A 26506-nucleotide genomic window follows, 5' to 3' on the forward strand; every position below is an offset into this window, starting at 1 on the left:
CGTTTACCTACTCGAAGGCGAGTAGGAACTAAGCTTGGGGATGCTTGATACGTCTCAAACGTATCTATAATTTCTTATGTTCCATGCTATTTATATGACAATATTTACATGTTTTATATACACTTTACATCATTTTTATGCATTTTCCGGCACTAAGCTATTAACAAGATGCCGAAGCGCCAGTTCCTGTTTTCTGCTGTTTTTGGTTTCAGAAATCCTACAGAGGAAATATTCTCGGAATTGAACGAAACAAAAGCCCACGGTCTTATTTTGCACGGAGCCTTCCAGAAGTCCGAAGAGGAGACGAAGAGGGGCGACGAGGCGGCCCCACCCTAGGGGGGCGCGGCCCCACCCCTGGGCGCGCCGCCCTATGGGGTGGGCCCCTCGAGCGTCCCCCGACTCTGCCCCTTCGCCTATATGTTCTCTCCGCCGCGAAAACCCTATCACCGAGAGTCACGATACGAGAAAAGTTCCAGAGACGCCGCCAATCCCATCTCGGGGGATTCAGGAGATCGCCTCCGGCACCCTGCCGGAGAGGGGAATCATCACCGGAGGGCTCTACATCATCATGCCCGCCTCCGGATTGATGCGTGAGTAGTTCATCCTTGGACTATGGGTCCATAGCAGTAGCTAGATGGTTGTCTTCTCCTCTTGTGCTATCATGTTTAGATCTTGTGAGTTGCCTATCATGATCAAGATCGTCTATTTGTAATGCTACATGTTGTGTTTATTGGGATCCGATGAATACTGAATACTATGTCAAGTTGATTATCAATCTATCATATATGTGTTGTTTATGTTCTTGCATGCTCTCCGTTGCTAGTAGAGGCTCTGGCCAAGTTGATACTTGTGACTCCAAGAGGGAGTATTTATGCTCGATAGTGGGTTCATGCCTCCATTCAATCTGGGACAGTGACAAAAAGTTCTAAGGTTGTGGATGTGTGATACGTCTCCGACGTATCGATAATTTCTTATGTTCCATGCCATATTATTGATGATACCTACATGTTTTATGCACACTTTATGTCATATTCGTGCATTTTCTGGAACTAACCTATTAACAAGATGCCGAAGTGCCGATTCGTTGTTCTCGTCGTTTTTGGTTTCGTAAATCCTAGTAACGAAATATTCTCGGAATTGGACGAAATCAAGTCCCGTGGGCCTATTTTGCCACGAACCTTCCGGAAGACCGAAGAGCATACGAAGTGGGGCCACGAGGTGGCGACACCACAAGGCGGCGCGGCCAAGGGGGGCCCGCGCCGCCCTATGGTGTGGGCCCCTCGTCAGCCCTCCGACTCTGCCCTTCCGCCTACTTAAAGCCTCCGTCGCGAAACCCCTGATACGAAAAAACACGGTACGAGAAACCTTCCAGAGCCACCGCCATCGCGAAGCCAAGATCTGGGGGACAGGAGTCTCTGTTCCGGCACGCCGCCGGAACGGGGAAGTGCCCCCGGAAGGCTCCTCCATCGACACCACCGCCATCTCCATCAACGCCGCTCGTCTCCCATGAGGAGGGAGTAGTTCTCCATCGAGGCTCGGGGCTGCACCGGTAGCTATGTGGTTCATCTCTCTCCTATGTACTTCAATACAATAATCTCATGAGCTGCCCTACATGATTGAGATTCATATGATGATGCTTGTAATCTAGATGTCATTATGCTAGTCAAGTGAGTTTTACTTATGTGATCTCCGGAGACTCCTTGTCCCACGTGTGTAAAGGTGACGAGTGTGTGCACCGTGTGGGTCTCTTAGGCTATATTTCACGTAATACTTATTCACTCGTTATGAAGAGCATAGTGAAGTGCTTATTTATATCTCTTTATGATTGCAATGTGTTTTGTATCACAATTTATCTATGTGCTACTCTAGCAATGTTATTAAAGTAGTTTTATTCCTCCCGCACGGTGTAATGGTGACAAGTGTGTGCATCCGTGTTAGTACTTGGTTTATGCTATGATTATGATCTCTTGTAGATTATGAAGTTAACTATTGCTATGATGGTATTAATGTGATCTATTCCTCCTACATAGTGTGAAGGTGACAAGTGTGCATACTATGTTAGTACTTGGTTTAGTCTTATTGATCTTTCATGCACTCTAAGGTTATTTAAATATGAACATTGAATTGTGGAGCTTGTTAACTCCGGCATTGAGGATTCGTGTAATCCTACGCAATGTGTTCATCATCCAACAAGAGTGTAGAGTATGCATTTATCTATTCCGTTATGTGATCAATGTTGAGAGTGTCCACTAGTGAAAGTGTAATCCTAGGCCTTGTTCCTAAATATCGCTATCGCTGCTTGTTTACTCGTTTTATCGCGTTATTATCGCTACCATATTACCACCATCAACTACACGCCAGCAAGCTATTTTCTGGCACCGTTGCTACTGCTAATACTTATTCATACCACCTTTATTTCACTATCTCTTCGCCGAACTAGTACACCTATTAGGTGTGTTGGGGACACAAGAGACTTCTTGCTTTGTGGTTGCAGGGTTGCATGAGAGGGATATCTTTGACCTCTTCCTCCCTGAGATCGATAAACCTTGGGTGATCCACTTAAGGGAAACTTGCTGCTGTTCTACAAACCTCTGCTCTTGGAGGCCCAACACTGTCTACAAGAATAAAAGCTCCCGTAGACATCAATGTGTTGTTGCCACTAGGGATAAAACATCAATGCTTTGTCTAAGGATATTTGTGTTGATTACATTACGCACAGTACTTAATGCAATTGTCTGTTGTTTGCAACTTAATACTGGAATGGATGAGGATGCTAACCCGAAGGTGGACTTTTTAGGCATAGATGCATGCTGGATAGCGGTCTATGTTCTTTGTCGTAATGCCCTAAGTAAATCTCATAGTAGTCATCATGATATGTATATGCATCTCTATTTGTCAATTGCCCAACTATAATTTGTTCACCCAACATGCTATTTATCTTATTGGAGAGACACCACTAGTAAACTGTGGACCCCGGTCCATTCTTTTACATCTGAAATTCAATCTACTGCAATCATTGTTCTCTATTGTTCTTCGCAAACAAACATCATTCTCCACACCATACGTTTAATCATTTGTTTACAGCAAGCCGGTGAGATTGACAACCTCACTGTTAAGTTGGGGCAAAGTATTTTGATTGTGTTGTGCAGGTTCCACGTTGGCGCCGGAATCCCTGGTGTTGCGCCGCACTACACTCCTCCACCAACAACCTTCACGTGGCCTTCATCTCCTACTGGTTCGATAACCTTGGTTTCTTTCTGAGGGAAAACTTACTGCTGTGCGCATAACACCTTCCTCTTGGGGTTCCCAACGGACGTGTGCATCACGCGCCATCAGTGTTCGTCTTCGTGGTCGGCGACATGGTGATGCTTGTGATCGGCGTCACCGATGGTGTCATGGTGATGTTCGTCTTCGTGATCGGTGACGTGCCCATGCTTGTGACCGGCGTCACCGACGGTGTCATGGTGGTGTTCGTCTTCGTGGTCGGTGACGGGCCCATGCTTGTGACCGGCGTGACCTGCGGTGTCCTGGTGGTGTTCGTCTTCGTGGTCGGCGATATGGTGATGCTTGTGACCGGCGTGAACGACGGTGCTATGGTGGTCTTCATCTTCGTGGTCGGCGACGTGCCCATGCTTCTGACCGGCGTGACCGACGGTGTCATGGTGCTCTTCGTCTTCATGGTCGGCGACGTGGTGAAGGTTTTGACCGGCGTGATCGGCGATGCCATGGTGGTGTCTGCCTTCGTGATCGTCGACGTACCGAAGCTTGTGAACGGCGGCGTGAGGCTTTGTGATAGGTGAGGAGGTGAGAGCACCATGTGAATAAGTGGTGAGACTATTACTTGGTTCGTATGAAACCAAACAGACCGAGCCCTTCGTTTCTGCTGGGCCAAAAAATTCTGCACATCCTGTCAAACAATAGCCCAAAGCTGCACCGTAGCTCATTCGGAAGGAGATACGGATTTTTCCTGTTGCGCCAGTAATGCAAAAATTTGGTGCAGGCTACCAAACCGCCTCTAGTTTCTACATTGTATCAGTGGACCAACACCAGCACCAGCACCTTATCCAAAATTTGGTACATCTTATCCGAGATGGAACTTTTAGATAGAGCCATGGCGGATGCCGGCCACCTCTGAAACTTTCCCTGATGTCCGATCTTTGCACTGATGCAACCCATAGTAGCCATGTTTCCAGTATGGCGGGACCGTATACATCTCTCGATCGATTTTTCGATAGAGGGATGTGAACCAATCAATTTCGGGTGAACCAATCAATTTCGATAAGCTCGGTATGGATCTATGAACACCCTAGACACGGTGTCTCCCATCATTCCATGCCTATGACTGATTTCAAAAAAATCAGATTTTATTTCACGTGATTAAACAGAATTGTTAATAAATATCGCAGTGGCAATATTTGTGTAGTTACACAACTTAGCGCTTCTCTCGCCTTGTAAGTAAAATAAAGTCTGCAACCTTTTTTATGTGTTTTTATATAAAATAAAAACAAATGCAAAACTGAATGTAAGCTGCACTGCGTTTGTACTGTGTTTCTCAAAAAAAAAAATATGAATAAGAAAGGAAGCAAGACACGCACATTCAATTTTGACATTAGGCTGGTCCATTTAGCTCATTGACCGGTCAAATAAAGACATTTGGCCCCACCTGATTATTATTTGGGCTCATTTAGCAAGTTGACCGATCAAACCAAGACATCCAGTCTAGCCCGCGTATTTAATGGGCCGGCCCAGTTATGTAGTTGACTAGTCAAACCTAGTTAGTTGGCCCAACCCAATATGTACCTGGGCTGGTCCATTTTTCCTTATTGTGCCGGCCCGCTTAAGGCGTAGCAAGCCTTGTGTGGGTCTGTCATCTACCACGAACATCTGTCTAGTTAACGATGTTATCGGCCAGTTAATGGTGACTGCCACGTGTCAGTTACCATGACATCAGCAGTCATCGGGCTCCTCCGAACTCTTTTGACACGGTTCAATTTTTCATCGACAAAGACCCCTCGATTCGAAAATTCGTGGTGGGTCCTTTGGTGAAGCAATATGCACCACAGAACTCGTTTCGTGGCCTTAGACTCCTTAGCGACAAAAAAACACCCCTTAGCCGACAAAAAATGTCGTGATAGATATTAATTTTTTTTATAGTGGTCGGCGCGGTCGGACAACTCCTCCACGGACCACTAGCCGATCGAGCCGCCCTGCACCGACATTATGAGCTCGTGGGACTCTTGCCCATCGACCACCGACATGTACTTCTCGGGGAGGCACAACCTATCCCAGTCCATGCCTAAGTGGATGGTGACACCGAACTCAAACCCGGAGAGGTCGATGGCGACGAACTCGGGTGATGACGGGGATGACGGTGGTGACGAGGACATCGATGGTTGACTCTGGCCTCTTCCCCCACGTCTTTCTCGGCAACCTCGGCCTTGGCCATGCCCCGGGTCGGGCGCCATCCTACACGCCCTCCCCTCGATCCTATTTCACCAGCCGTGGCTATTGTGATGCATGTGCTCCTAATAGAAAAGGCATAGCCATAATATCGCTAGCAGTGGCGCACCTATACATGATGCACCATAGCTGTTACCAATAGTACACCTGGTGAATAGTGTGTCACTACACTACGTTTGACCAAGGTTTGATCCATCTCCTAGACATACCAATAGACCACCATATATAGCTGCGTCAATTCTATTGGAGCAACTATACATGGTGCGCCATTGGTATGTCTAGGGGGAGCTGGGGAACGTTGGGCACCACTTAGCACTAGCGCACCCCCCCCCCCCTCTCCAGTGGATCGCCTTTTTCAGTTTTGAAAAAAAATTAAAAAACAAGATAGAAATTTAAAAAAATAAAATTATTCGAGATGACCATGTGTTATGTGTTCTTGTTGTTAGGAGAATTAACAAACATGGCTTTTTATTTTGCAAAATGGTGCCCTGTTTCGGTAAAACGGCTTTTCTAGTTACATACGACCTCCGACGAAGACGTTTTTTATATGAAAATTTATCTACAGAAAATTTACATTCGATTTCAACTGGCAAAAGTCGTTTACCGATTTTTTTCCATTCTTAAAATCAAAAAGGAAACATGCAGCTTTTAGTCTTCAGGCAAAAAAATTCAAGAAAAAAACTAGCAGTGCCGCATCCAGCCGTGTGGTGCGCCAGTGCCAACCTCCCCGCCTCCAAAAATCGTATCGGCCCGCACCTACACCCACTACCCTCTTATATATCCACCTCCCCCCTCCTACACAGATTCCTCTCCTCTTCCGCCTCCTCCTCTCCTCCATCCTATTCTCTTCCTCCTTTGCTCCTTCCTCTCCTCCAACCACTCCAGCCTCCTGCCCTCCAAGCACTCCGGCGCCCCTCCCTTCTCTCTGGCGGCCCTCTCCTCCATCCTCTCTTCTCCATTCTCCATCTCCTCCATCCTCCATCCTCTTTTGTCCTCTCCATCCTCTCCTCCCTCTCTTCTCCATCCTCTAACCTCTCTCACCGTCCAAAACAAAAACAAGCAACAAAATGGTGCTAGATGAACGTGACAAATAATTTGGAAAACAAAAACAAGCAAATCACAAAAATATGTTGCTAGATCTAGATCCAGAATTCAAAATTCTACTAGTGGCGCACCTACAAGTGGCGCACCATGGTGCGCTACTGCTAACCCTTTTAGGTGTGTCACTAATGGGCATTTTTCTTATAGTGTGGTGGTGGTGGGGATGGAAGAAGATGAGAGTATGGAAAAAAATTGCGGCTGGTATGTTAAAAAGGCCAGGTCAATTGATGTCGGCACAAGGTCAAAACGGTAGCATAGATAAAGGCAAGCGGCTAGCCTAGCCGTCGTTCTGTGCGGCCAGCGCAAGAGCGCTGAGCGCATGCATCAGGCGGTGCAAACAGCTTTGGAGGATGTTGGATCGGCAATGCTACACTTACGGGCTAGGTGCTTACGGAATTTGTTACGGGCTGATGTGTCAATCAGTTAAGCATATGCGGGAGATTATTGTGGACCCAACTGAAAGCATTCCAGCCAATAATTTATCTCGACGATGTGTCCGTAAGTAAATTTTGTAGCCCGACGTCCGTATGTCTAGCATTATTGATGTTGGATCGCTGCCATGGGGCCATCGACCCACGCGGGAGGACACGCGAGGGCATATGTGCTGCACGCGTAGATGCATTGCTCTCCAAATTTGATCGACGAATGAATCACTTTGGATAAATTCAGTTTAGGTCGCGACACTGAAACGTGCGTGCCCGGTCTTTATATCCAGCTGACCGGTGGATACGGGCAAAACCATTTGCGCCCTAGGAATGTGAAAGAAGTTGTGTGTCCTCAACACGGTGTAAACAAGCAGGAACACGAGCACACCGGCCTAGTTCCGAGTTCCGAGTTCCGACGACGACACGACAATTCCCTCCCTGCGTCGGCGCCTCTGTGGAGAGGTGACGGACATGGCCGTTCCTCGCCGCAAAAGATATCATGCCCGATCGCGTCGTCCACGATCGAACCGTTGCGAGCCACCAATTTCGTTTCTTCTTTATTTGCTAGAGCCAGCTCGTCTGGTCATTCCTTCTGTCCATGATCGTCTGACTCGCGTACGCCAACCAAACGCCATAAATATAACCAGGCACGTCCTCGCAGAAATTTCTCTTCGGCAGATGCAGGCCGAGCCTTCTCTGCATCTGTTCAGCCCTAGCTAATCATCATCATCCTGTCTGAGGTTTCTTAGAGCAAGTACAATAAGACTGACTCAGCAGGCTATAAGAACTAAAATAATGTTATTTTGCTTAGGTGGATGAGAGACAAGTGGAGAGAGAAGAGAGATGGGCTCGCAAGAGTCAGCTCTTGCACGTGCTCCTAGGCACTTTGTGAGTATGTGTGGTGGGCCTTTTACACATAAAGTTATCAATCCTTAAAGCCAACTACTCCCTCCGTCCTAGAGTGTAACTCATATTCTCAAAAACTATTTGTCCCACAACCCCCACCTCTAAGGCATAATATTTTTTTTTTTTTTGAAACCGAGGCAAAAGCTTTGCCTCATTCATTAATTAAGTAGAAGGTGCTCGGTTTTTAGGAGAAAACCAGGCGAAAACCAACAACAACTGGGCCAAAGCCACACTCACAACCACACACACTCGGCCACAAGGGGCACACCTAGCCACCCTGGCTACCCACAAAAGCCACACAAAGGCGAAGCTTAAGTCAGCCTATGCCAAACGAGATGGCTCTTCGAGGAGAGACCGGCGGCTTCGATTCCGAAGACGAGCCCCGGAAAGGAGATGCGCAAGACCTGCGCCGAGTAGGACCTTCATCGAACCGCCCCCATGAAGGTCATCGTACACCGCCCAAAGGCAGCTTCGACTTCACAGCGAGAGGAGACCAACACGAAGACACTCGAACACGCCGGAACGGAGCCGACTAACATGATCTTGCCGCTACCAAACCTTGGTCACCACCATCGTCGTTGCCTCACAAGCCTCCACCCGGAACCCCACATCTCCGGTCGACCTCCTGCCAACCTAGATGTCGTGTGCATCCAGCCCGCCGGGGCGCGCGAAGAGGATCACCGGCTTCAAGACGACGCCCTCAAGAGGGGAAACGACGATGAAACGACGTCGTCGTCCCAATCCCGGGATCAAGGCTTTCACCCGAAGCCGTGAACCCGAGGGTAGCAAAGGTCGGACAGCTCCACGACCGCCCCCCAAGGAGGACGGCGACATCCACGGACGCCGCGCGGTCAAGCTTTCGCCCGGAGCAAACGAGCCTCTACATCCCCACGCGGCCGGACAGCAAGGCGGAGACCAAAGCGCCGCCAGCCCGCACCCCACGGACGCACACCTCTTGTGCGGCAACAGCGCCACCGCCACACAGGAGCCACCGCCGCCAAACCAGACCGAGGAGCTCGGCCGAGCTCCGCCGCCACCGCCCGCACCACGCGGGGTTGAAGCCGAGCCACACCACCGCTGCCGGCCGAGCTCACCGAGCGCAGGCGCCGCGGGCGCCGCCAACCGCCACAGAGAGGGGGCTTCGACAAACGCCAACACGGAGATCCAATACATAGAGCCAGCGGCCGCAGAAATGCGAGCACCCCGACCAGATTGGCGGCCCCTCGAAACCACCCACAGCCGCGCCACCGCGGGAGCCCTACACTCTGGCCACTGCCGTAGAGCGCCACCACCGCAGCCCGGAGGGAGGGCCGCCACCCCACCACAGCAAGCCGGACGAGCCGTCGGGAAAGCCTGTGCCTACTCGTCGCCGCGCTGCACCGAGCAGCCATGGTAGCCGAAGCCGCCAGATGCCCGAGCAGCTCTGCCTTGGCCTTGGACCACCGCGCTGCGCTGCTGAAGGAGCCCGAGCCTCACCCACCGCCACCGACGGCAGCAGACGCCCTACCGCCCACACGGCCAGGACGCAGCCACCAACCACCTGCAACAGCCACCACGACCAGGGCCGCCTACCGACAGGAGGGATTCAGGGGCCGCCGCCCCTGCGTGCCCGCGCCAAGGAAAGGAGCTCCTCCGCTCAGGAGCGCTCACCACCACGCCACCTTTGGGGCGGGCCCCGCCGCCGCGGCCATAGCCAGCGACGACGACGGTGAGGAGGTCAAGAGCGGGAGGGCGGCGCGATGCGAAGTGGGGGCGCCCCAGTGCGGCCGTGACGAGCCACACGGGGGCGGAGGCGAAGTTGAAGCCGGTAGAGGATGAGCTTGGAGGTGATGAAGCCGACCGCTCGCTCGAAGCCTGGGCCTACCAGCTGGTGCAGAGGAGAGAGGGGACGGAGGGGGTTCCGGATCTGGTCTCGCCGGCCGCCGGGGTGGTGGGAGCAGGGAGATCGGGTGGGCGCCGGCGGCGCGCTGGGCAGACGCGAGACGGCAGACGCGAGCCTGTCCGCTATGTTTCGAAGCCTCTGCTAGGCATAATATTATTTAATGAGGAAGAGAAAGGGGTTGCATGCACCAATGAGGGAGAGAAAGAGAATGCATGCACCAATGAGAGAGAGAAAGGGGTTGCATGCACCAATGAGAGAGAGAAAATGAGACCCAATCATCTAGTACCTTGGGCAAGATATTCAAAAATTGTGACTTACAAACTAGGACGGAGGGAGTATTCTACAAGTTAGCTGTAAGCTGACTATAGTTGGCCTTATAGCCAGCACCCAGCTACACTATTGGAATTGCTCTTACAGCCATGAGCAAACGCTGCCCTGTCATCTGGGCTGTTTGCCCAAGAAACTTCTCAGACACGTGGAGATTTTTTGCCTTGGGACAGAAGCAACCCGAGAAGATTCAGCCAGAGAGTATCATCTGCTCATCTCTCGGAAAGTGTCTTTGGCATATGAGCACCAGTGCTCCTGTTTTCTAAAAATCATATTTTTCGAATTCCAAAAAAATTGATATTAAATACTCACATACGTATAAACATTTTGAAGATACGGTGTGAATTTTGTAGAAAAATATGTTGTATTTTGAGCTATACAAAAAAGATAAATTTCTGACAAATATATGCCACTATACGTAGCAACAAATTTGTTTTTTTCCTGTAGCTCAAAATACAATGCAATCTCTAACAAAACTTTGCACAAGTAACCATGACATATGTATGTATTCACGGAATAAATGTGACAATTTTTTGAAACGTAGATATACAGTTTTAAAATATTTTAAAAACCAGGAGCACTGGTGCTCATGTGCACCAAATTTGCTTCCCTCATCTCTCCTCTTGATTAGAGTAAGCGCGTTGACATTCTTCTTTTGTACTCCTCCTGTGCTGATGACCTGATGATGTTGCTCCGTGTTTGTTTTATCCCAACAGTAGTAAATTATGTGGTTATCCTCTGATACAGGAGCACGTACTACAAGTCTTCTTGTTCTAGAAGCGACGATGTTGTTGACTCGTGGTCGTGGGAGGAAAACGTGCCATCAGACCAAAGTACGAAATCCACATTTGTACGCTTGATCGGATTTAAAGTACTAGTACCAAATCTGCCTTTGTATTGTAGGCTTAATCAGATTGAAGTACCAATCAAGGCCATTTTTTTCCTTCTTCTAGAAACCATTTTTTGCGAGTCAATTTTCCAGCATGTTGTGCTCTTGGTCATCATGAAGAACTTTCGGCTTATCCAGTTACTCCTTCGGATGAACTACAGGGATATCTCAAGGCAAAGAGCATCCATAGTTTTTAAAATCGGACCAGTGACCGAACGGGTGAAGCAAACGGTTCAGTTTTTTCGGTCGGACCACTGGTTTATTTCTTAGTTGTTAAAATATAGAGTAGTATATTTTTACTTATAAATACTGAAGTAAATAAATAATCATGTATACAAATATATTTTAGACTTGCAATTTGACATAATAATCCTCAAAGTAGTCAAGAACTCCTAACTAATCCATTTACTCCTACGGATGGCCTACTGGAAAATCTCAAGCCAAAGGGCAGCTAGATTACAGTATTCTTTGTACGAGGCCGCACGGCAGATCTGGTGCGTTCCGAAGCCATGATGAATCGCCTCGATGTCTGCGCCCCGGTGAGCTGCAGTGCCTCAATTGTCGATACCAAGGCGTGACAAGTGTCAGCTCTCCTCATGTAAAAAAGTGTCAGCGGCTGTAGGCTGTAGTGCCACGACGACAGGACAGGACAGCACATCCACAGTGACAGAGAGAAACAAGGGAGCGTGCGCCCGATGCAGGCAGAGAACAAAAGAGCCAACAGCGACGGGACCGGACTCTCCGAGGACGCCGCTGTGGCAACGGAACGGAGCTATGACGCCGTCAGTAATTAAACTAGGGAAGATGAAGATCAAAGAACAGACTGGGATATTTCCACGTTTCATCAGTAATTAAACTAAGGTGTTTGACGGCCGGGCTGATTTGATTGAAATCGCCAGTTGTGCCTAAACAAACGTGTCAGTCCAAGCGAGGAGGCTGCTGGCCGGACTGATGGCCGCAGTGGTGGCTAAACAAATGCGTTAGGCTAACCCAAGTGGCTGCTAAGCCTGTGTAGAGCTCAAGGAACCGGGCGTCATTGGCTACGTGCATGTCCAGAAGCATGATTACACGCAACAAAACTAAGAGGTGGGTACAAGGAATCAATCACTGACGCTGACTTTAGATATGTCCACGGTAATATAATTGGGGAGCAGACTTTCAGAAACTCAATTCGGCTCCCGGGTGCGTATGATCCCTCTACCATAAAAACATATTTCCAACTGTTAAAAAAATTTGACAAAAAAATTTACATGTACATCTCCATAATATATGTGTATTCGTCAAGTTTCACGAAAAAATTATACTTTTTGTAGTCTAAGCGAAAAAGAAAAAATTTATCTTGTGACAAGTCTTTGTTTCAGCACCGAATTTTGTCTTTTTTACACACGCCACATAACATGTCGATTTTTCATGAAACGACTTTATGAGCGCGTAGCACATGAAGATGTACGTGCGAAATTTTTGTTTCAATTTTTTTGACATTTTAAAATGTGTCTAACATGCATTTTAAAATAAAGGGAGCATACGCTCCCATGTGCCAAAACATCACTCCCGCAGACTTTGGATGTCCCACACTACATTTTTTCAAAAAAGATTATAGATGATGTCCCGCAATACTAACATAAAAACAAGACGGCAAACCAGAGTTGCTTATCTGGCGGGGAAGCAGCCTGTCCAGATGCGGGGCTAGAAAACCCTTTTGCTAGTTCTATGTCGATTGAGAAAGATGAAAAACTCTTCATTGTGAATTTCCGCTATATTAACTTTTATCTTTTCCACCACTTATTTACCTTGTATTCGTTTTCTCAGCATTCTTAGAATGCGACCCTGTCCGGATGAGGGGCAAGAAAACCCTTTTCTGCATCCTTGTCATATTTTCCACAACCTATTCCCGGCCTCTGATCGCTTGTCATACTCATTCACATGCATTTTCACTACTCGCTACCACCCCAAATGCCCATCCATCTATGCTAGAGGTGAGTAGGAGTGTTGACAACCCGGCACACAATGCCTCTCTAAACCTTGGAGGTGCAAAGTCTAAAATATTGAACATCCGGTGTTCGAAGGATTGACCTCATTGTCGATGCCACCATCTCATTTAAGTTTAGGGATCATCTCTTACAGGCCAGCCATTTCTAGCCCCTCTCCCACGGGCACTGGCCGGAGCTTGCCAACGATGGCTGGGGGGCAAAATGCAATTTAGGAGTTTTAGGGGGGGAGGGGGGCAAACACACAAAAATTTCTAATCTAACCTTTCCCAGAATTTTTCCCTTTAGAGATGTGCCAAATCATGGGGGGGGGGGGGGGGCGGTGGCCCCCCTGTCCTACACTAAGCTACGCCAGTGGCCACTGGGTACCCAGTTGGCTACTCTCCACCTACATTTTCCTCAAAACCGGCAGCGTACCTACACTACGGATCCTCTAGCGGTCAAGCATTAACTCTTGAAGTTTATTTATCTATAGAAAAGACCCAAGTGGTACACGTGGACGTGACGATTTCGAATAAGAGCTCCTACATAATTATTGCCCTAGTTCTTTTAGTTTGGTGGAACATATTTTCGAAACAAAGGTACACCGGACACCCCTTTCTAACAACGTAGCAAAAGATATATTTGGAAGTTTTGAAAATTCCAAAATAACCACACACTAAGGTATTGGTTAGAAACGCATACATATTTTTACAGGTAAAATGGGACTATTTGTGATCTAAGTGAAAATGAGAAAATGTAATTGTGGTGCATGTTTTGAAACTTCAATTGTAGCATTCTCGTGTTCTCATTCTCATGAAACTTGGCAGATTGTAATTATTTGACAACAATTTATGTTTGCAAAGTTTCATCTCAATATATACATGTATGATTCTTATATTCAAATCTTGCAAATACAATTCATGTTTATTAGTTCGAAAAGGTGAGTTTCGGTGTACTAGGCTCATACTTTTCTTTTCCTTCTTTGGCACATGTGTCAATAATATAATAGAGAGTGAATTTGGTGACCAGATGGGTACGTGAGCACGGTCTAAGCATCGTTGGATCAGCTTTAAGATTCGTTTTCTATCTCACGGAGATTACACGGCGTGAATAGCTTTTCTGCCTAAAAAGCCGGCCCGTCCTCGTTGTCCTCTAATCATGCCCACCACCACACCACCACCCGCACTCCTCCACTTTCTCCCATCTCCCAAATCCCGGCTACAGGAGAGGCGAAGCTCCAAATCGAGTCAACAGGCTCGTATGGCGTGACCATGGCTGCCCAAATCGAGTCTGCGGGAGCTCGAGGGGGAGGCCATGGCGGACGAGCTCGAGTCTGCTCAGTGGCGACTGCGGAGTCGGGCGGCTGCGGCCTCCTACTCTTGCGTCTCTCCGCCACGGCGCAGCGCCTGCCGGTGAGAGCTCGGCAGTGGCGTCCCCGCCCTCGAGGCGGAAGCCTCCTTCTCCTCGAGCTCGTCGGTGTGGCGGAGTCGACGGCGGCCTGCGGAGTCCTCTCTGCGACGCGCCTCCTCCTCACGGCTCTAGCTCGTTGGCGGAGTCTACCGTGGCCTGGCGCAGCCCTCCCCGCGCTCGTCGGCGGCGGCGCCTCCCGCGACGTGCCTGCTCGTGCTGGTCGGCGGCGGCTGGCGGAGCATCCTGCGAGCTGCGGCCCCGTTCCTCTCCCGTCTACCATGGTGATTTAGCGAGAGGATAAGAAAAAGGAAATGAGTGTCCAGGAGGAACCGTGAAGGGATAAGGTAGACGTGATTAGGCTGAGTGGTCGTGACCCCGTGATGCACTATCACAAATCCTGATGCACCGTCGCACGATTGAGCGGAGCGTGCGGCGCCTCATTGTATCATTTCGCTTCTTTTATTTTACGACCACACGCTTGTTCCTACCTCATCACAGATTCACGTCACAAACGGCAGAAATAACGGTGTTAGACACGTGTCAGATAGGGAGCCCGTGCTCACGTACCCATGTGATCACCGGGATTCATCCGTAATATAATATAATATAAGTAGGCTAGTATTCAAAAATGTTGCCGAGCAAGGCTAACCTCGGCGCCATTTTTACATGAGAGAATTCCTTATTTGACACTACCTTATATTTCGGTTCCCTATTTGGCACTAAACAACTTTTTCTTCCTTATTTGACCACAGGTGTAAATTTTTTTCCTTACATGACACTCCCGTCCACTCTGTTAGGTCCAACCGTCAGTTTTGTTTTTCTTGAACCAAATTACCCTTTCATCTATCCATATGCAACCATGGAAAAAACAAGTGCAGTGAGCTAGCTAAACTGAGCAGCACCCCGAGTCTTGTTGTGACTTGGTCGATGGCAAGGCCTCGCCATAGAGCTATGGCTCTCAGTGCCGCACGCGCACTGCACAGCGCTGCAACATGGCGAGGTAGCCAGGAGTTCTGTTCAGTGGTGGGGGACATCGGGCACGGGACCAGCGAGGATGGAGTCATGGAGCTGTGCATGCGGTAGGAGAGCAGCGTTGTGAGCCTGGCCGGCGTTGGGCTCGTGCTACCCGGCGGCGGCACGCAGACTTTCTGTCGGCGGTGGCAGAAGTGTACTGAATCCAAGGTTGTTAAAATCTTAAAATTGTGAGGTCGGGAGCGATTTTCGGTCTTTTCTTTATTCCGGTCTTGTAGCAGTAAATAAGTATGCAGGTTCTGACTAATTTGCAATTCCTTAATTAAATCGAATGCGTAAGTTGTAAGTTTTCTACAGTAATTCATATTGATTCTAGCTGTGACTGAATATCTGCCGGTCTCATTTGGTCAGGTAACAATGGCCAGATATATTGCTTTTGTCAAAAAGAAAAGAAAAAGAACTCATATAGTGCATCAGGGGCAAAATCTTCTTCTTACGTTCTCAATTAACGCCGTTAGTGCTCAAAATGTACTAGAGTGTCATATAAGGAAAGAAATTTGCACTTCGGGTCAAATAAGGAAGAAAAGGTTTTTTAGTGTCAAATAGGGAACCGGAATTTAAGGCAATGTCAAATAAGGAGTTCTCTCTTTTTACATTCGCTCACAAATACACATATATACTCACCCTTATAAACCCATACAAGTACATCCTACTAATGAGCTTCGCAACATGCAAAATAAAAAATTGACTACTAGATGTGAACGAATTGCAGATCTAATCTAGAAAGAGCCAAGGTCCAATTTATGAAGATGCAAGCATCGAGAAAGATATTGAGATCTACATACCCTTATAATTCATCGCTAAGCGAATGCTTTAGAAAACACAGTCGATGTAGATCTCCTCACCGCGATCCAATCCGATCAGCGCCGCAACGAACAATGCCTCGAAGTTATGCATACGTGCAACACAATACCGTCTCGTCCTTCTTGATCCAACAAGTATGGTGGAGAGGTAGATCGGATCTAGATGCCAACAACACGACGGTGGTGGAGGCTATGTTGGAGAGCTCCGCATTCAGGGCTTCGCCTACGTGCAGGATAGGAGGAGGAAGGAGAGGGGCATTATGGGGGGGGGGGGGTATGGAGGCTAGGGTTGAAGTTCCCCTACCCTTGCACCCCGCTATTTTATCTAGGTTGGTGCCCGGCCAACGGCCCCCTCCAAGTTGAGAGGTGCGGCCAAAGGAGGGAAACTTGCCCCCTCTTTATTTTGGGTTTCCTTGAGGCTTGGCCGCATGGGCCTTAGGGGGCTGGTGCGCCTGACCCATGTGGTTCTGTGCGCACCCCCTTGGTCCATGTGGGCCATAGAGGAAGTGTGGGTCCCGCTAGTAGCAACTTCGGAACCTTCTAGAACTTCCCCCGATACGATATCGGAAAAATTCCAAACTTTATGGAACCCAAAAAGTGTTTTTCATATATGTATCTTGTTATCTAGAACTTCCCCCGATACGATATCCTATTTTTACCCTAACGATGGTGAGCGTTAAGTATGTGACTCTACCTTCACATCAATTGGCACCGTCCTAAAAATGGATGTTTTAGCTTTATCAAAATATGCATGCATCTAGACGCCGTTTTAGCGTGTTTGATGTTTTAGTGTGTTGATACATGTACTTTAGACAAAGTTAAGACATTTTTGTATAAATGGAAGGAGTATTTTTTATGGCTCGTGTGCGGAAAAGTATAGCAGTGGATCACCAGAAATGGCAGCAAACAAAGCAAACCTCAGCGCTTACCACTAACACGGTCATGGTCAACAAGTTGTCGCATTGACCGTTAACTTTGACCTCCCTCCCAGCCAACGCCGTTAATAACCACGTGACGGCGGCACGGCGCGCGCCAGCAGAGGATACTGCCCAGACAAACAGACGAAAACGATAGGCTCCATCGTCTCGGCAGTTAACTCTGCAAAACCCCAGAAACTTCTCTCCCTCTCCTCTCCCGTCTTCTTTCTCACGAGCGGGAGCAAGAAGCCAAGAACGCAGCCGCCGTCTTGACCCGGCGGATCAACGACCTTTATAATCGCTTTTTCTTCCCCATACGGCTTGACCCGCAAGCCGCTGCTGCTGATTTTTTCGTTCCGCAACCGCTGTTGGCAGATTCCCGCGAAAGCGAGGACGACCGATTTCTTTTCTTGCTCTGTCCTCCCTTTCCCTTGTGCTCTCCGTCCTGCAGAAGGGGCAGAAAGTTTCAGTCCCGGCGGCTGTCTTTGATTCTTGCCAGGGCTGCCGGTACTACGGTTCGCCGTTGTTGGCGCGGCGGCGAGTGGGCTCGCCGTGGATGTGAGGGAGGGGCGGCGGCGGTCGATCGATGGGCACGGTGAAGGCGTGGGTGGCGGACAACTACACGGGGACCATGGGGTCGATGCACAACTCGATGCAGGTCGCGTACGTGGTCTTCTCCTTCTGCGCCGCCTTCCTCCTCGGCGGCATCAAAGGTATGTCTCTCCGGCTGTAATCTCGACTCGCCGGTTCCTGCCCCGAGTTTTGGTGTGGCTGTGGCTCATGTTTTCTTCTTCTTGGTTTGGGGGAATGGCTGTGCAGCGATGGTGGTCGGCCCGGTGGCGGCGGCGCTGATGATTCTGGGCAACGTCGGCGTGATCCTCGTCCTCTTCCCGGCGCACGTCTGGTGGACCATCTACTCGGTCATCAAGTAAGCTGCCGCCAACTCAAACGAAATTAGTTGATCTCCCTCCTCTGTTTTTTTCGCGTAAGAACAGAGTATTTGACTGGGTTCGTCAGACAAGAAACAGAACATTTTCTGAATGTTCAGGGGCAAGTTTCGAACTAAATGTTCGGCTGCCAATTTTCAACTTTTTGCCGGCGAATCAAATGTTCCACCTGACCAGAGAATAGTTAATTAGTTGCTGGTGTAGTCCCACTGTTTGATTGATTATCTGTCGTCTGCATTCTGATTATTCTGAACCCAGGACGGACCGCATCAACGCTGGCCTGAAGCTGGCGCTGGCCATCGCGCTGCCGGTGCTGTTCGGCCTCTGGCTGGGCCTGGGCATCTTCGGCAGCGCGCTGGTGGCTCTCGGCTACGGCTTCTCCACGCCGTGGATCTCCACCTTCGAGGCGTTCCGGCAGGAGAGCGAGTCCGACAAGTTCATCCATGGCATTGTGGTAAGCTAGACACGCGCGCCCACCATCGACACTCTTCAGAATGTCTTCTAAAATAAAGGGGATTTTGTGCAGGACGGGACATGGGGGACGATCAAGGGCAGCTGCACTGTGGTGAGGGACTTCGCCGACATGTGCTTCCACTCCTACCCCGCTTACCTCGAGGAGTTCCGCCAGTGCTCCGACGACCGCCAGCCCCACTCCATAAGGTATTCATTTCTTGTTGCCCTGCCCCTTTTCAAAAAAAAAAAATCCTTGTTGCCCTGCTAGCTAGATCACCTCTGTCCAATGCTGTTTAGAGCATGTCTAACAGACCCCCTAAATTTCCGCCCCGTAAAACACGTGTAGAGGGCCCTGTATATAAAACGCGAGTACTTTTAACCGGACAAAAACGCTTCCCGTCTAGCAGTCCCCGTATACGAAAACTGTAAAAGAGGAATATGCTTCTTTTTTCATCTCTTCGCGCTGCAGCCCCGCCGCCGGACCTGCCGCCCCACCGGACCTGCCGCCCCGCACCACCGGACATGCCGCCCCGAGCTGCTGCCACGCGCCACCCCGCCGCCTCGCCCCGCTTCTCAGGCCGCGGGCGGCCCCCGTCGCCTTGCGCCGCCTCAGGCCGCCATGGCCCCCGTCGCCTTGTGCCGCCTCAGGCCGCCATGACCCCCGTCGCCTTGTGCCGTCTCGGGCCGCCATGGCCACCCCGGCCCTGCCCCGTCGCGGCGCCCCGCCCTGCCCGCGCGCGGCGCCGGCTCCGCCCCGTCCCGCCGGCTCCGCCCCGAGTGGGAGAACGCGGAATTTTGCTTCAAAATTCATCTAGTTTTTTCATTATTTGATAGAAATCTTGATGGGTTGAAAGAAATTGGTAGAGATTTGATAGAATTTAGAGCTCGTTGGCTGGAATTGGTCGCCGGAGTGGAGTTTGTTTGGCGGCGGCGCGGCAAGGTCCGGTGGTGCGAGTGCAGTTTTCACCCCCTACAAGCCCCTCCACCCTCTATAAGTAAGGGGCGAGGGAGAAAATTCCCAGGGCCCTGTATATTTTAGATACGGGGTGAACCGTTTAGGGGGCCTGCTAGACGGCCATTTTCGCCCGCACCCCGTATACCGCCGGAATTATACAAGTCCGGCGTGGTTTAGGGGGTCTGTTAGACCTGCTCTTAGGATCCCTGTTGTAATCTGTCTGATAGGGATGGCATCGCCATGAGAAAAGGACGTGCTTGTTTTGTTTGGCAGTAAATATTTCTGGTTGAAAAACTATGCCCCTGACTGCACGTCATGTTAGAATGTTCTGCTATCTTGACCGCTGCACAATACAGTAGCTTGAATTTTGACATCGCATTCCGAAAACGTTTTATTTTAGAGGGAAAAAATCCTGAAAATGTTTGGTTTGTTTCGTGCAGGCTGCTGGATGTGCCGTCGTGTATCCTGGTCGGCGTCCTGGGGCTGGCCGTGGACATCCCGCTCTACACGGTGATCGCGCTGATCAAGAGCCCCTACATGCTCTTCAAGGGCTGGCAGAGGCTGCTGCACGACCTCATCAGCCGCGAGGGCCCCTTCCTGGAGACGCTCTGCGTGCCCATCGCCGGCCTCGCCATCCTCTTCTGGCCCCTCGTGGTGGTTGGGAGCGTCCTGCTCGCCGTCGTCTCCAGCATCTTCGTGGGGCTCTACGGGGCTGTCATCGTCTACCAGGTTGCTGTCTTGGCCACTGTGGCTCTGCCGTGCTATTTCTTGCCCAAACCCTTGCGTGTCCAGCCACGAAAGAGATTGTCTGACGTGCTTAAGATCGTGCCGTGGCCCCTTCGCAGGAGAAGTCATTCCGGAGGGGAGTTTCCTACGTGGTCACCATGGTCGCCGAGTTCGACGAGTACACGAACGACTGGCTTTACCTTCGTGAAGGGACAATTCTTCCAAAGTAAGTGTTACAATTTCTTCCATTGCTGTGGAGATTAGAAACTTGTGATGTACTTCGTACTTTGTTATGCGCTTCATGCCTAACTACTTACTGTGCAAATATTCTCCTCTAGGCCATCCTACCGGAAGAGAAAAGCATCCGATTCCGCAGAGTTCTCTGTCCGACCAAGTGCTTCTGTTAGGGGAGGCGACTATCCTAGTACTTCCAGTGAAGCACCAGCAATGCTGGTTCCAACTTTGGTTCCAGCGAGATCGGTCCGAGAGGCCATACAGGAGGTCAAGATGGTCCAGGTCCGTTTATTACCTCACATCTGTTAAATTCTTAGCATTCCCTCTTTTATGTTGCACCAAAAGAACACCCAGAAACGTCACTGTACACAGCTCCATCTTTCAGCAAAATCTCTGAAAGATACTCCAACTTGGTAATAAGTGCATTCGTTGTTGCAGTACCATCATTCTTTTCCATGTGTCTGGAAAGAAAAGGCAATGCATACGCTTCAATCCTTTACATTTTTGTTCTTGCATTCGTGCCGTTGTAGATAGGTGAGCTAGTCCCAAGCGAGGTAACGCCATAAATGAAACGGTATAATCAAAGCAGGGATTGGCAAGTCTCTTTTAGTTGTTGGGACCATGATCTCTTGTGTGCTACTGCTTCTTATCGAGGAAATGTTGTAAATGCAAGGAAGACATAACAGAAGGAAAATGGTTAAACAGTGTATCTTATGAATCTATGATCCCTTAGATTTTAGCGGGTTCAATTTAAATGAGTCGATATCAAGATGTGTCCAGGAAAGGAAGCACATAAAAGAAGCAATACTGGCTATTTGAACTTGCAATATTGTATGGTAGCTACTGACGTCACTGTATACACATTCCTCTTTCAGCAAAATCTCTGAAAGATACTGGAACAAGATAATAAGTGCATTCATCTTTTGCAGTACCATCATTCTTTTTCATGTATCTGGAGAGAAAAGGCAATGCATATACATCAATCCACACTCCCTATTCGATGGCTATACATTTTTGTTCTTGCATTCATGCCATTGTAGATAGGTGAGCTAGGCCCAAGTGAGGTAATGCCATAAATGAAATGGTACCATCAAAGAAAGGATTGCTAATTCTCTGTTAATTGTTGGGTCCATGGTCTCTTAGATAAGGTGTGCTACTACTTCTAATTGAGGAAATGTTGTAAATGCAAGGAAGATATGACAGAAGGAATAGTTATAGTTACTGAATCTATGATCCCTTAGATTTTGGTGGGTTCAATTTAAATGAGGCAATGTCGTGATGTGCCGATGAAAATACAGGAAGCAATTATAGCCTTACAAGATTATATGGTAGCTACTGACCTGGCCAGTGGCCACAATTAGTGTACAAACAGCATATGGGTTTCTGATTTTGATGACAGTACAGTTTTTTATGTATGAAACCTGAATTGTGTTTGTTATACAGTTGTATCGGGCTAGCTGCTCTAATATACATCTCTCTAACGTGTCATTTTGAATATAAAGTCATCCCTGAATTTCTAATGTAGCTTTTTGATTTACAGATATGGGCAAATATGATGAAGTCCTGCGAGATGAGGGGCAGGGACCTTTTGAATTTGAATGTCATAACCGCTGTTGATCTGACTGAGTGGTTAAGAACAAGCGATAGTGGCAATGAAACGATAAACCTGGGAATCACTTCTTACTCTATGCTGTGCAACGTCCTCCAGTCAATCAAGGCTGGTTCTGCAGGGCTGCTGCTGGACAACGGCGTCGAGGTCGATCAGCAAAACCGCCCGCAAGACCTGTTGCTTGATTGGTTCTTCCATCCTGTGCTAGTACTCAAAGATCAAATACAGGCGCTCAAAATGACGGAGCAAGACCTGAGATTCTTGGAGAAGCTCACACTTTTTGTTGGCAATTCAGCAAGGGCACAAGCTTGGGATAACGGTGCTGAGACCCCCCAGGATCCTGTAAGGACAGCGCAGATCCAGGCAATCAGTCGAAGGTATGCTGTCTTCGGTAACAACTGTTGTTTCTGTCAGTTCGCGTGGCGTTTTAGGGCATGTACAATGCAAGGTGCTTAGGGAGGTATCCCGTGCTTACAAAAATAAATCAGGTTTTTACTTAAGCACCTGTGTTTATTTACACGAGATAGATGTCTAACTAGGTACCTCTCCTATACAAATAAGCACTGGTGCTTAATAAAATGCTTGGTTCACCTTGCATTGTACATTGCCTTATATCTAGATATCTGTTATCTGATGCGGCCGCTGATACGCAGGATGATTGGAATAGTGAGGAGCATGTCAAAGTTCCCGACGTACCGGAGGAGATACAGGCACGTCGTGAAGCTACTCCTCGCCTACTCCGTGGAGCGGGAAGGGTCGATCGGATCGTCGGTGTCAGGTCAATCAGTCTCCTACGAGATAACACATCTCGAAGTATAGATTGATGTCGTCTTCAGTGATCAGGAGCAGCTAGTTGGCACATCTTTTCGCTCTTTCTGTTCAAGTAGATAGATATTCAATCGCACGCCGTTTTTGTCTGTGCCTCGCCTGTTTAAAGTCTACTAGGAGCTTTTGCCAATGTGTATAGTTTGTGTGCTGAGAATTCACACACGAACACCCGTCGTGCTGTACATTCTTGTATATACTCTTTTTTTGGGGTTCTTTTGATTGATCTTGCACTGCATGCGTCGGTGTCAAGCTGTGTATCAGCAGCTGGCATGATGTTTGCCTGTATCTTTGTTAACGAGAATTCGTCCCGTTTGACGGGGACAAAATCTGACTAGATCTTAGGGAAAATCACATGCAGGCACGAAGCAACCAGCTGCCACACAATAACTGGACCCGTCATTGTCCTGGCTATAAACATTCTTGATCCCTTGCATCAATTTCTTCTCCGTTCTGTTAATCTCGGCGTGATTCACGGGGAATTGAGCCAGATTTTATCTATTAGTCATCCTCCTTTTAACACGATCAGTTTTCGTCTCCTGCTAGGACATTGCTCGGAGCACTTCCGTCCCGTGTCACTAAGGAATGGACGCATACCCCGACGGCCGGTTGCCCTCGGCGTAGGCTACGCCGACGGCAGTCCTCGGCGTATGCCGTCGGCGTCTACCTCCCTCAACATAGACAATATTGCCGGCGGCGTAGTCCGGCCCTCGGCGTAGCACGCTACGCCGACAGCAAAACCGTCGACATACAAATTTTAAAAATTTGAATTTTCTTTATCCAAAATAAATTCAAAACAAAAATTCGAAAAACATATTTTTTTTAATATGCCGACGGCAAAGCCCTTGGCATAGAGTTTTAAAAAAAAATTAATTTTTTTTTTGCACCATTTTTTTTCTTGTTTATCTTTCACACATACACTTTTAACTCTAAGTACATTTAATCTTAGGTCAAATTACAATCATGGTTAAACTTTCCAGTCGGTCACCCATCCTCACACTACTCCAACCTCAGCACGCTTAACTTCTTGGTTCCATTCGGATGAGCTTCCCTTAAAGAATTGACACCTTGCTGATAATAATAGTCTATCAACCCTATTAACCCTTTGATCGTGATGTCACAACTCTTTATTTTTGAATTCCAAACAATTACTTAAGTAAACAATAATAAATATATAAATAACAATGAATAATAATATTGAATTCAAACAACAATAAAATGATTTTATTTTTTGGTTTTTTCTATTTAATATGGAATAATTAATATCTTTAAATCGAAAAATCGAAATTCCACAAATAATATGTCTAAATCGATCAGAAAAATGAGAGGAATCTAAATATAACATCCATATCATCATTTGAACCTAAAAATTAGAGGAATCCAAATATGACATCCAGTTTGCCATCTGGCCAAAACGGCCCCCACTAGTAGGAAAAGGCTCATTAGTGACGCACCAAAAATAGATTCTGTGGCGCATGGATGGTGCGCCACAGAAACTTCGCCACAAAAATAAGATTTCTGTGGTGCACCTTCTCATGCGCCACAGAATTAAGGTTTCTGTGGCGCACCGCACTTCGGTGCGCCACGTAAGTTCGTTTCAGATGCGCCTACGAAATTGCTCGTATTATACAAGATTTTGTGCTGCCTGCCATACACATACAGGTTATACACAACAATATACATATATTATACAGATTATATACAGTTGCAGATATAATAATAGCATGTACATTGCACAGATATAACATAGACATCATCATCACATTACTTAGAGGCCGATCGAGATACATATATAGTGGCAAGTGTCAAATATTTTACATACAACTCTTAATTCCTACAAATTTCACCATTTCGAGATACAAAGCGGTCTTCATCCGGTTCCTCCTTTGCTCCCTCCTCTCTACCCGTAGGTTGCATTGGGGACTTCATCTGGTTCCTCCTCTGATTAAAATAGAAGAAAGTGAGACCAAATCCAAGTTCGATGCACAAGAGAAATGGAATAAATGCCTCATACATTGTTGGTCAACACAAATATTAACATTTAGGGATGGTGTAAGTGAGACCAAGTCCGATGCACAAGAGATTGATATTTGTGCTATCTTACGAGGCTCACTTACGCCACCCCCAAGTGTACGGTGACCAAACATTTTAATCATCGGCGCTATCTCGAAGAAAGACCAAAATAAATGAATAAGTCCAACTCAAATACGAGCCAAGTAGTATCAACTAAATAGCATGCCTCATACTTTGTTGGTCGAAACAAATATTAACATTCCGGGACGGTGTTAGCGAGCCAGGTAGGATGCACAAGAGATTGATATTTGTGCAATCACACGAGGCTCACTAACACCGCCCCTGAGTGTAGTGACCAACCATTCTAATCATCGGCGAATTGTTTGTGGTGATGCCTCATACATTGTTGGTCAAAACATTCCGGGATGGAGTCAGTGAGGCCAGGTAGGATGCACAAGAGATTGATATTTGTGTCATCACACCAGGCTCACTGGCTCCACCACAGAGTGTAAGAGTGACCAAACATTTTAATCATCGGCAAAAAATGGAAGAAAGGCCAATGCAATTAAGAAGTGCTAACTCAAATAAGAGATAAGTAGCTATTATGAACTAAATGGAATACCTCATACTTTGTTGGTCGAAACAAATATTAACATTCAGGGATGGGGTCAGCGAGGCCAGGTAGGATGCACAAGAGATTGATATTTGTGCCATCGTACCAGGCTCACTGGCCCCACCCTGCAGTGTACAAGTGACCAAACAATTTAATCATCGGCACTAAAATGGAAGAAAGGCCAATTCAATTAAGAAGTAGCTAGTATGAACTAAAAGGAATGCCTCATACTTTGTTGGTCGAAATAAACATTAACATTCAGGGATGGGGTCAGCGAGGCCAAGTAGGATGCACAAGAGATTGATATTTGTGCCATCACACCAGGCTCGCTAGCGCCACCCCCGAGTGTACGAGTGACCAAACATTCTAATCATCGGAAAATGCAATTAAGAAGTGCCAACTCAAATAAGAGACAAGTAGCTAGTATGTACTAAATGGAATGCCTCATACTTTGTCGGTCAAAACAAATATTAACATTCAGGGATGGGGTAAATGAGGCCAGGTAGGATGCACAAGAGATTGATATTTGTGCCATCACACCAGGCTCACTTGCTCCACCCCCGAGTGTACGAGTGACCAAACATTCTAATCATCGGCACTAAAATGGAAGAAAGGCCAATGCAATTAAGAAGTAGCTAGTATGAACTAAATGGAATGCCTCATACATTGTTGGTCGAAACAAATATTAACATTCCGGGATGGCGTTAGTGAGGCCAGGTAGGATGCACAAGAGATTGATATTTGTGACATCACACCAGGCTCACTAGCGTCACCCCGGAGTGTACAGTTGACCGAACATTCTAATCATCGGCACTAAAATGGAAGAAAGAGCCAAGTGGTATCAACTAGATAACATATGCCTCATACTTTGTTGGTCGAAACAAATATTAATATTCCGTGAAGGCGTAAGTGAGGCCTGGTAGGATGCACAAGAGATTGATATTTGTGCCATCACACTAGGCTCGCTTGCGCCTTCCCGGAGTGTATAGGTGACCAAACATTCTAATCA

The 26506-nt window shown here is 47.9% G+C and overlaps 1 protein-coding gene across 1 annotated transcript; it reads left to right on the forward strand.

Moving 5' to 3' along the window:
* Positions 1-17708: 17708 nt before the first annotated feature.
* Positions 17709-23094, forward strand: LOC124676454 (uncharacterized membrane protein At3g27390-like). The gene is made up of 9 exons (XM_047212511.1): positions 17709-17835; positions 17942-18050; positions 18328-18523; positions 18596-18729; positions 19918-20206; positions 20323-20429; positions 20542-20719; positions 21978-22423; positions 22700-23094. Exons 1-9 carry the CDS (start codon positions 17709-17711, stop codon positions 22863-22865), a joined length of 1752 nt encoding a protein of 583 aa, XP_047068467.1. The 3' UTR covers positions 22866-23094.
* Positions 23095-26506: the final 3412 nt, after the last annotated feature.

Source organism: Lolium rigidum, chromosome 7 (assembly GCF_022539505.1).
Source record: "Lolium rigidum isolate FL_2022 chromosome 7, APGP_CSIRO_Lrig_0.1, whole genome shotgun sequence".
Taxonomy (NCBI): Eukaryota; Viridiplantae; Streptophyta; class Magnoliopsida; order Poales; family Poaceae; genus Lolium; species Lolium rigidum.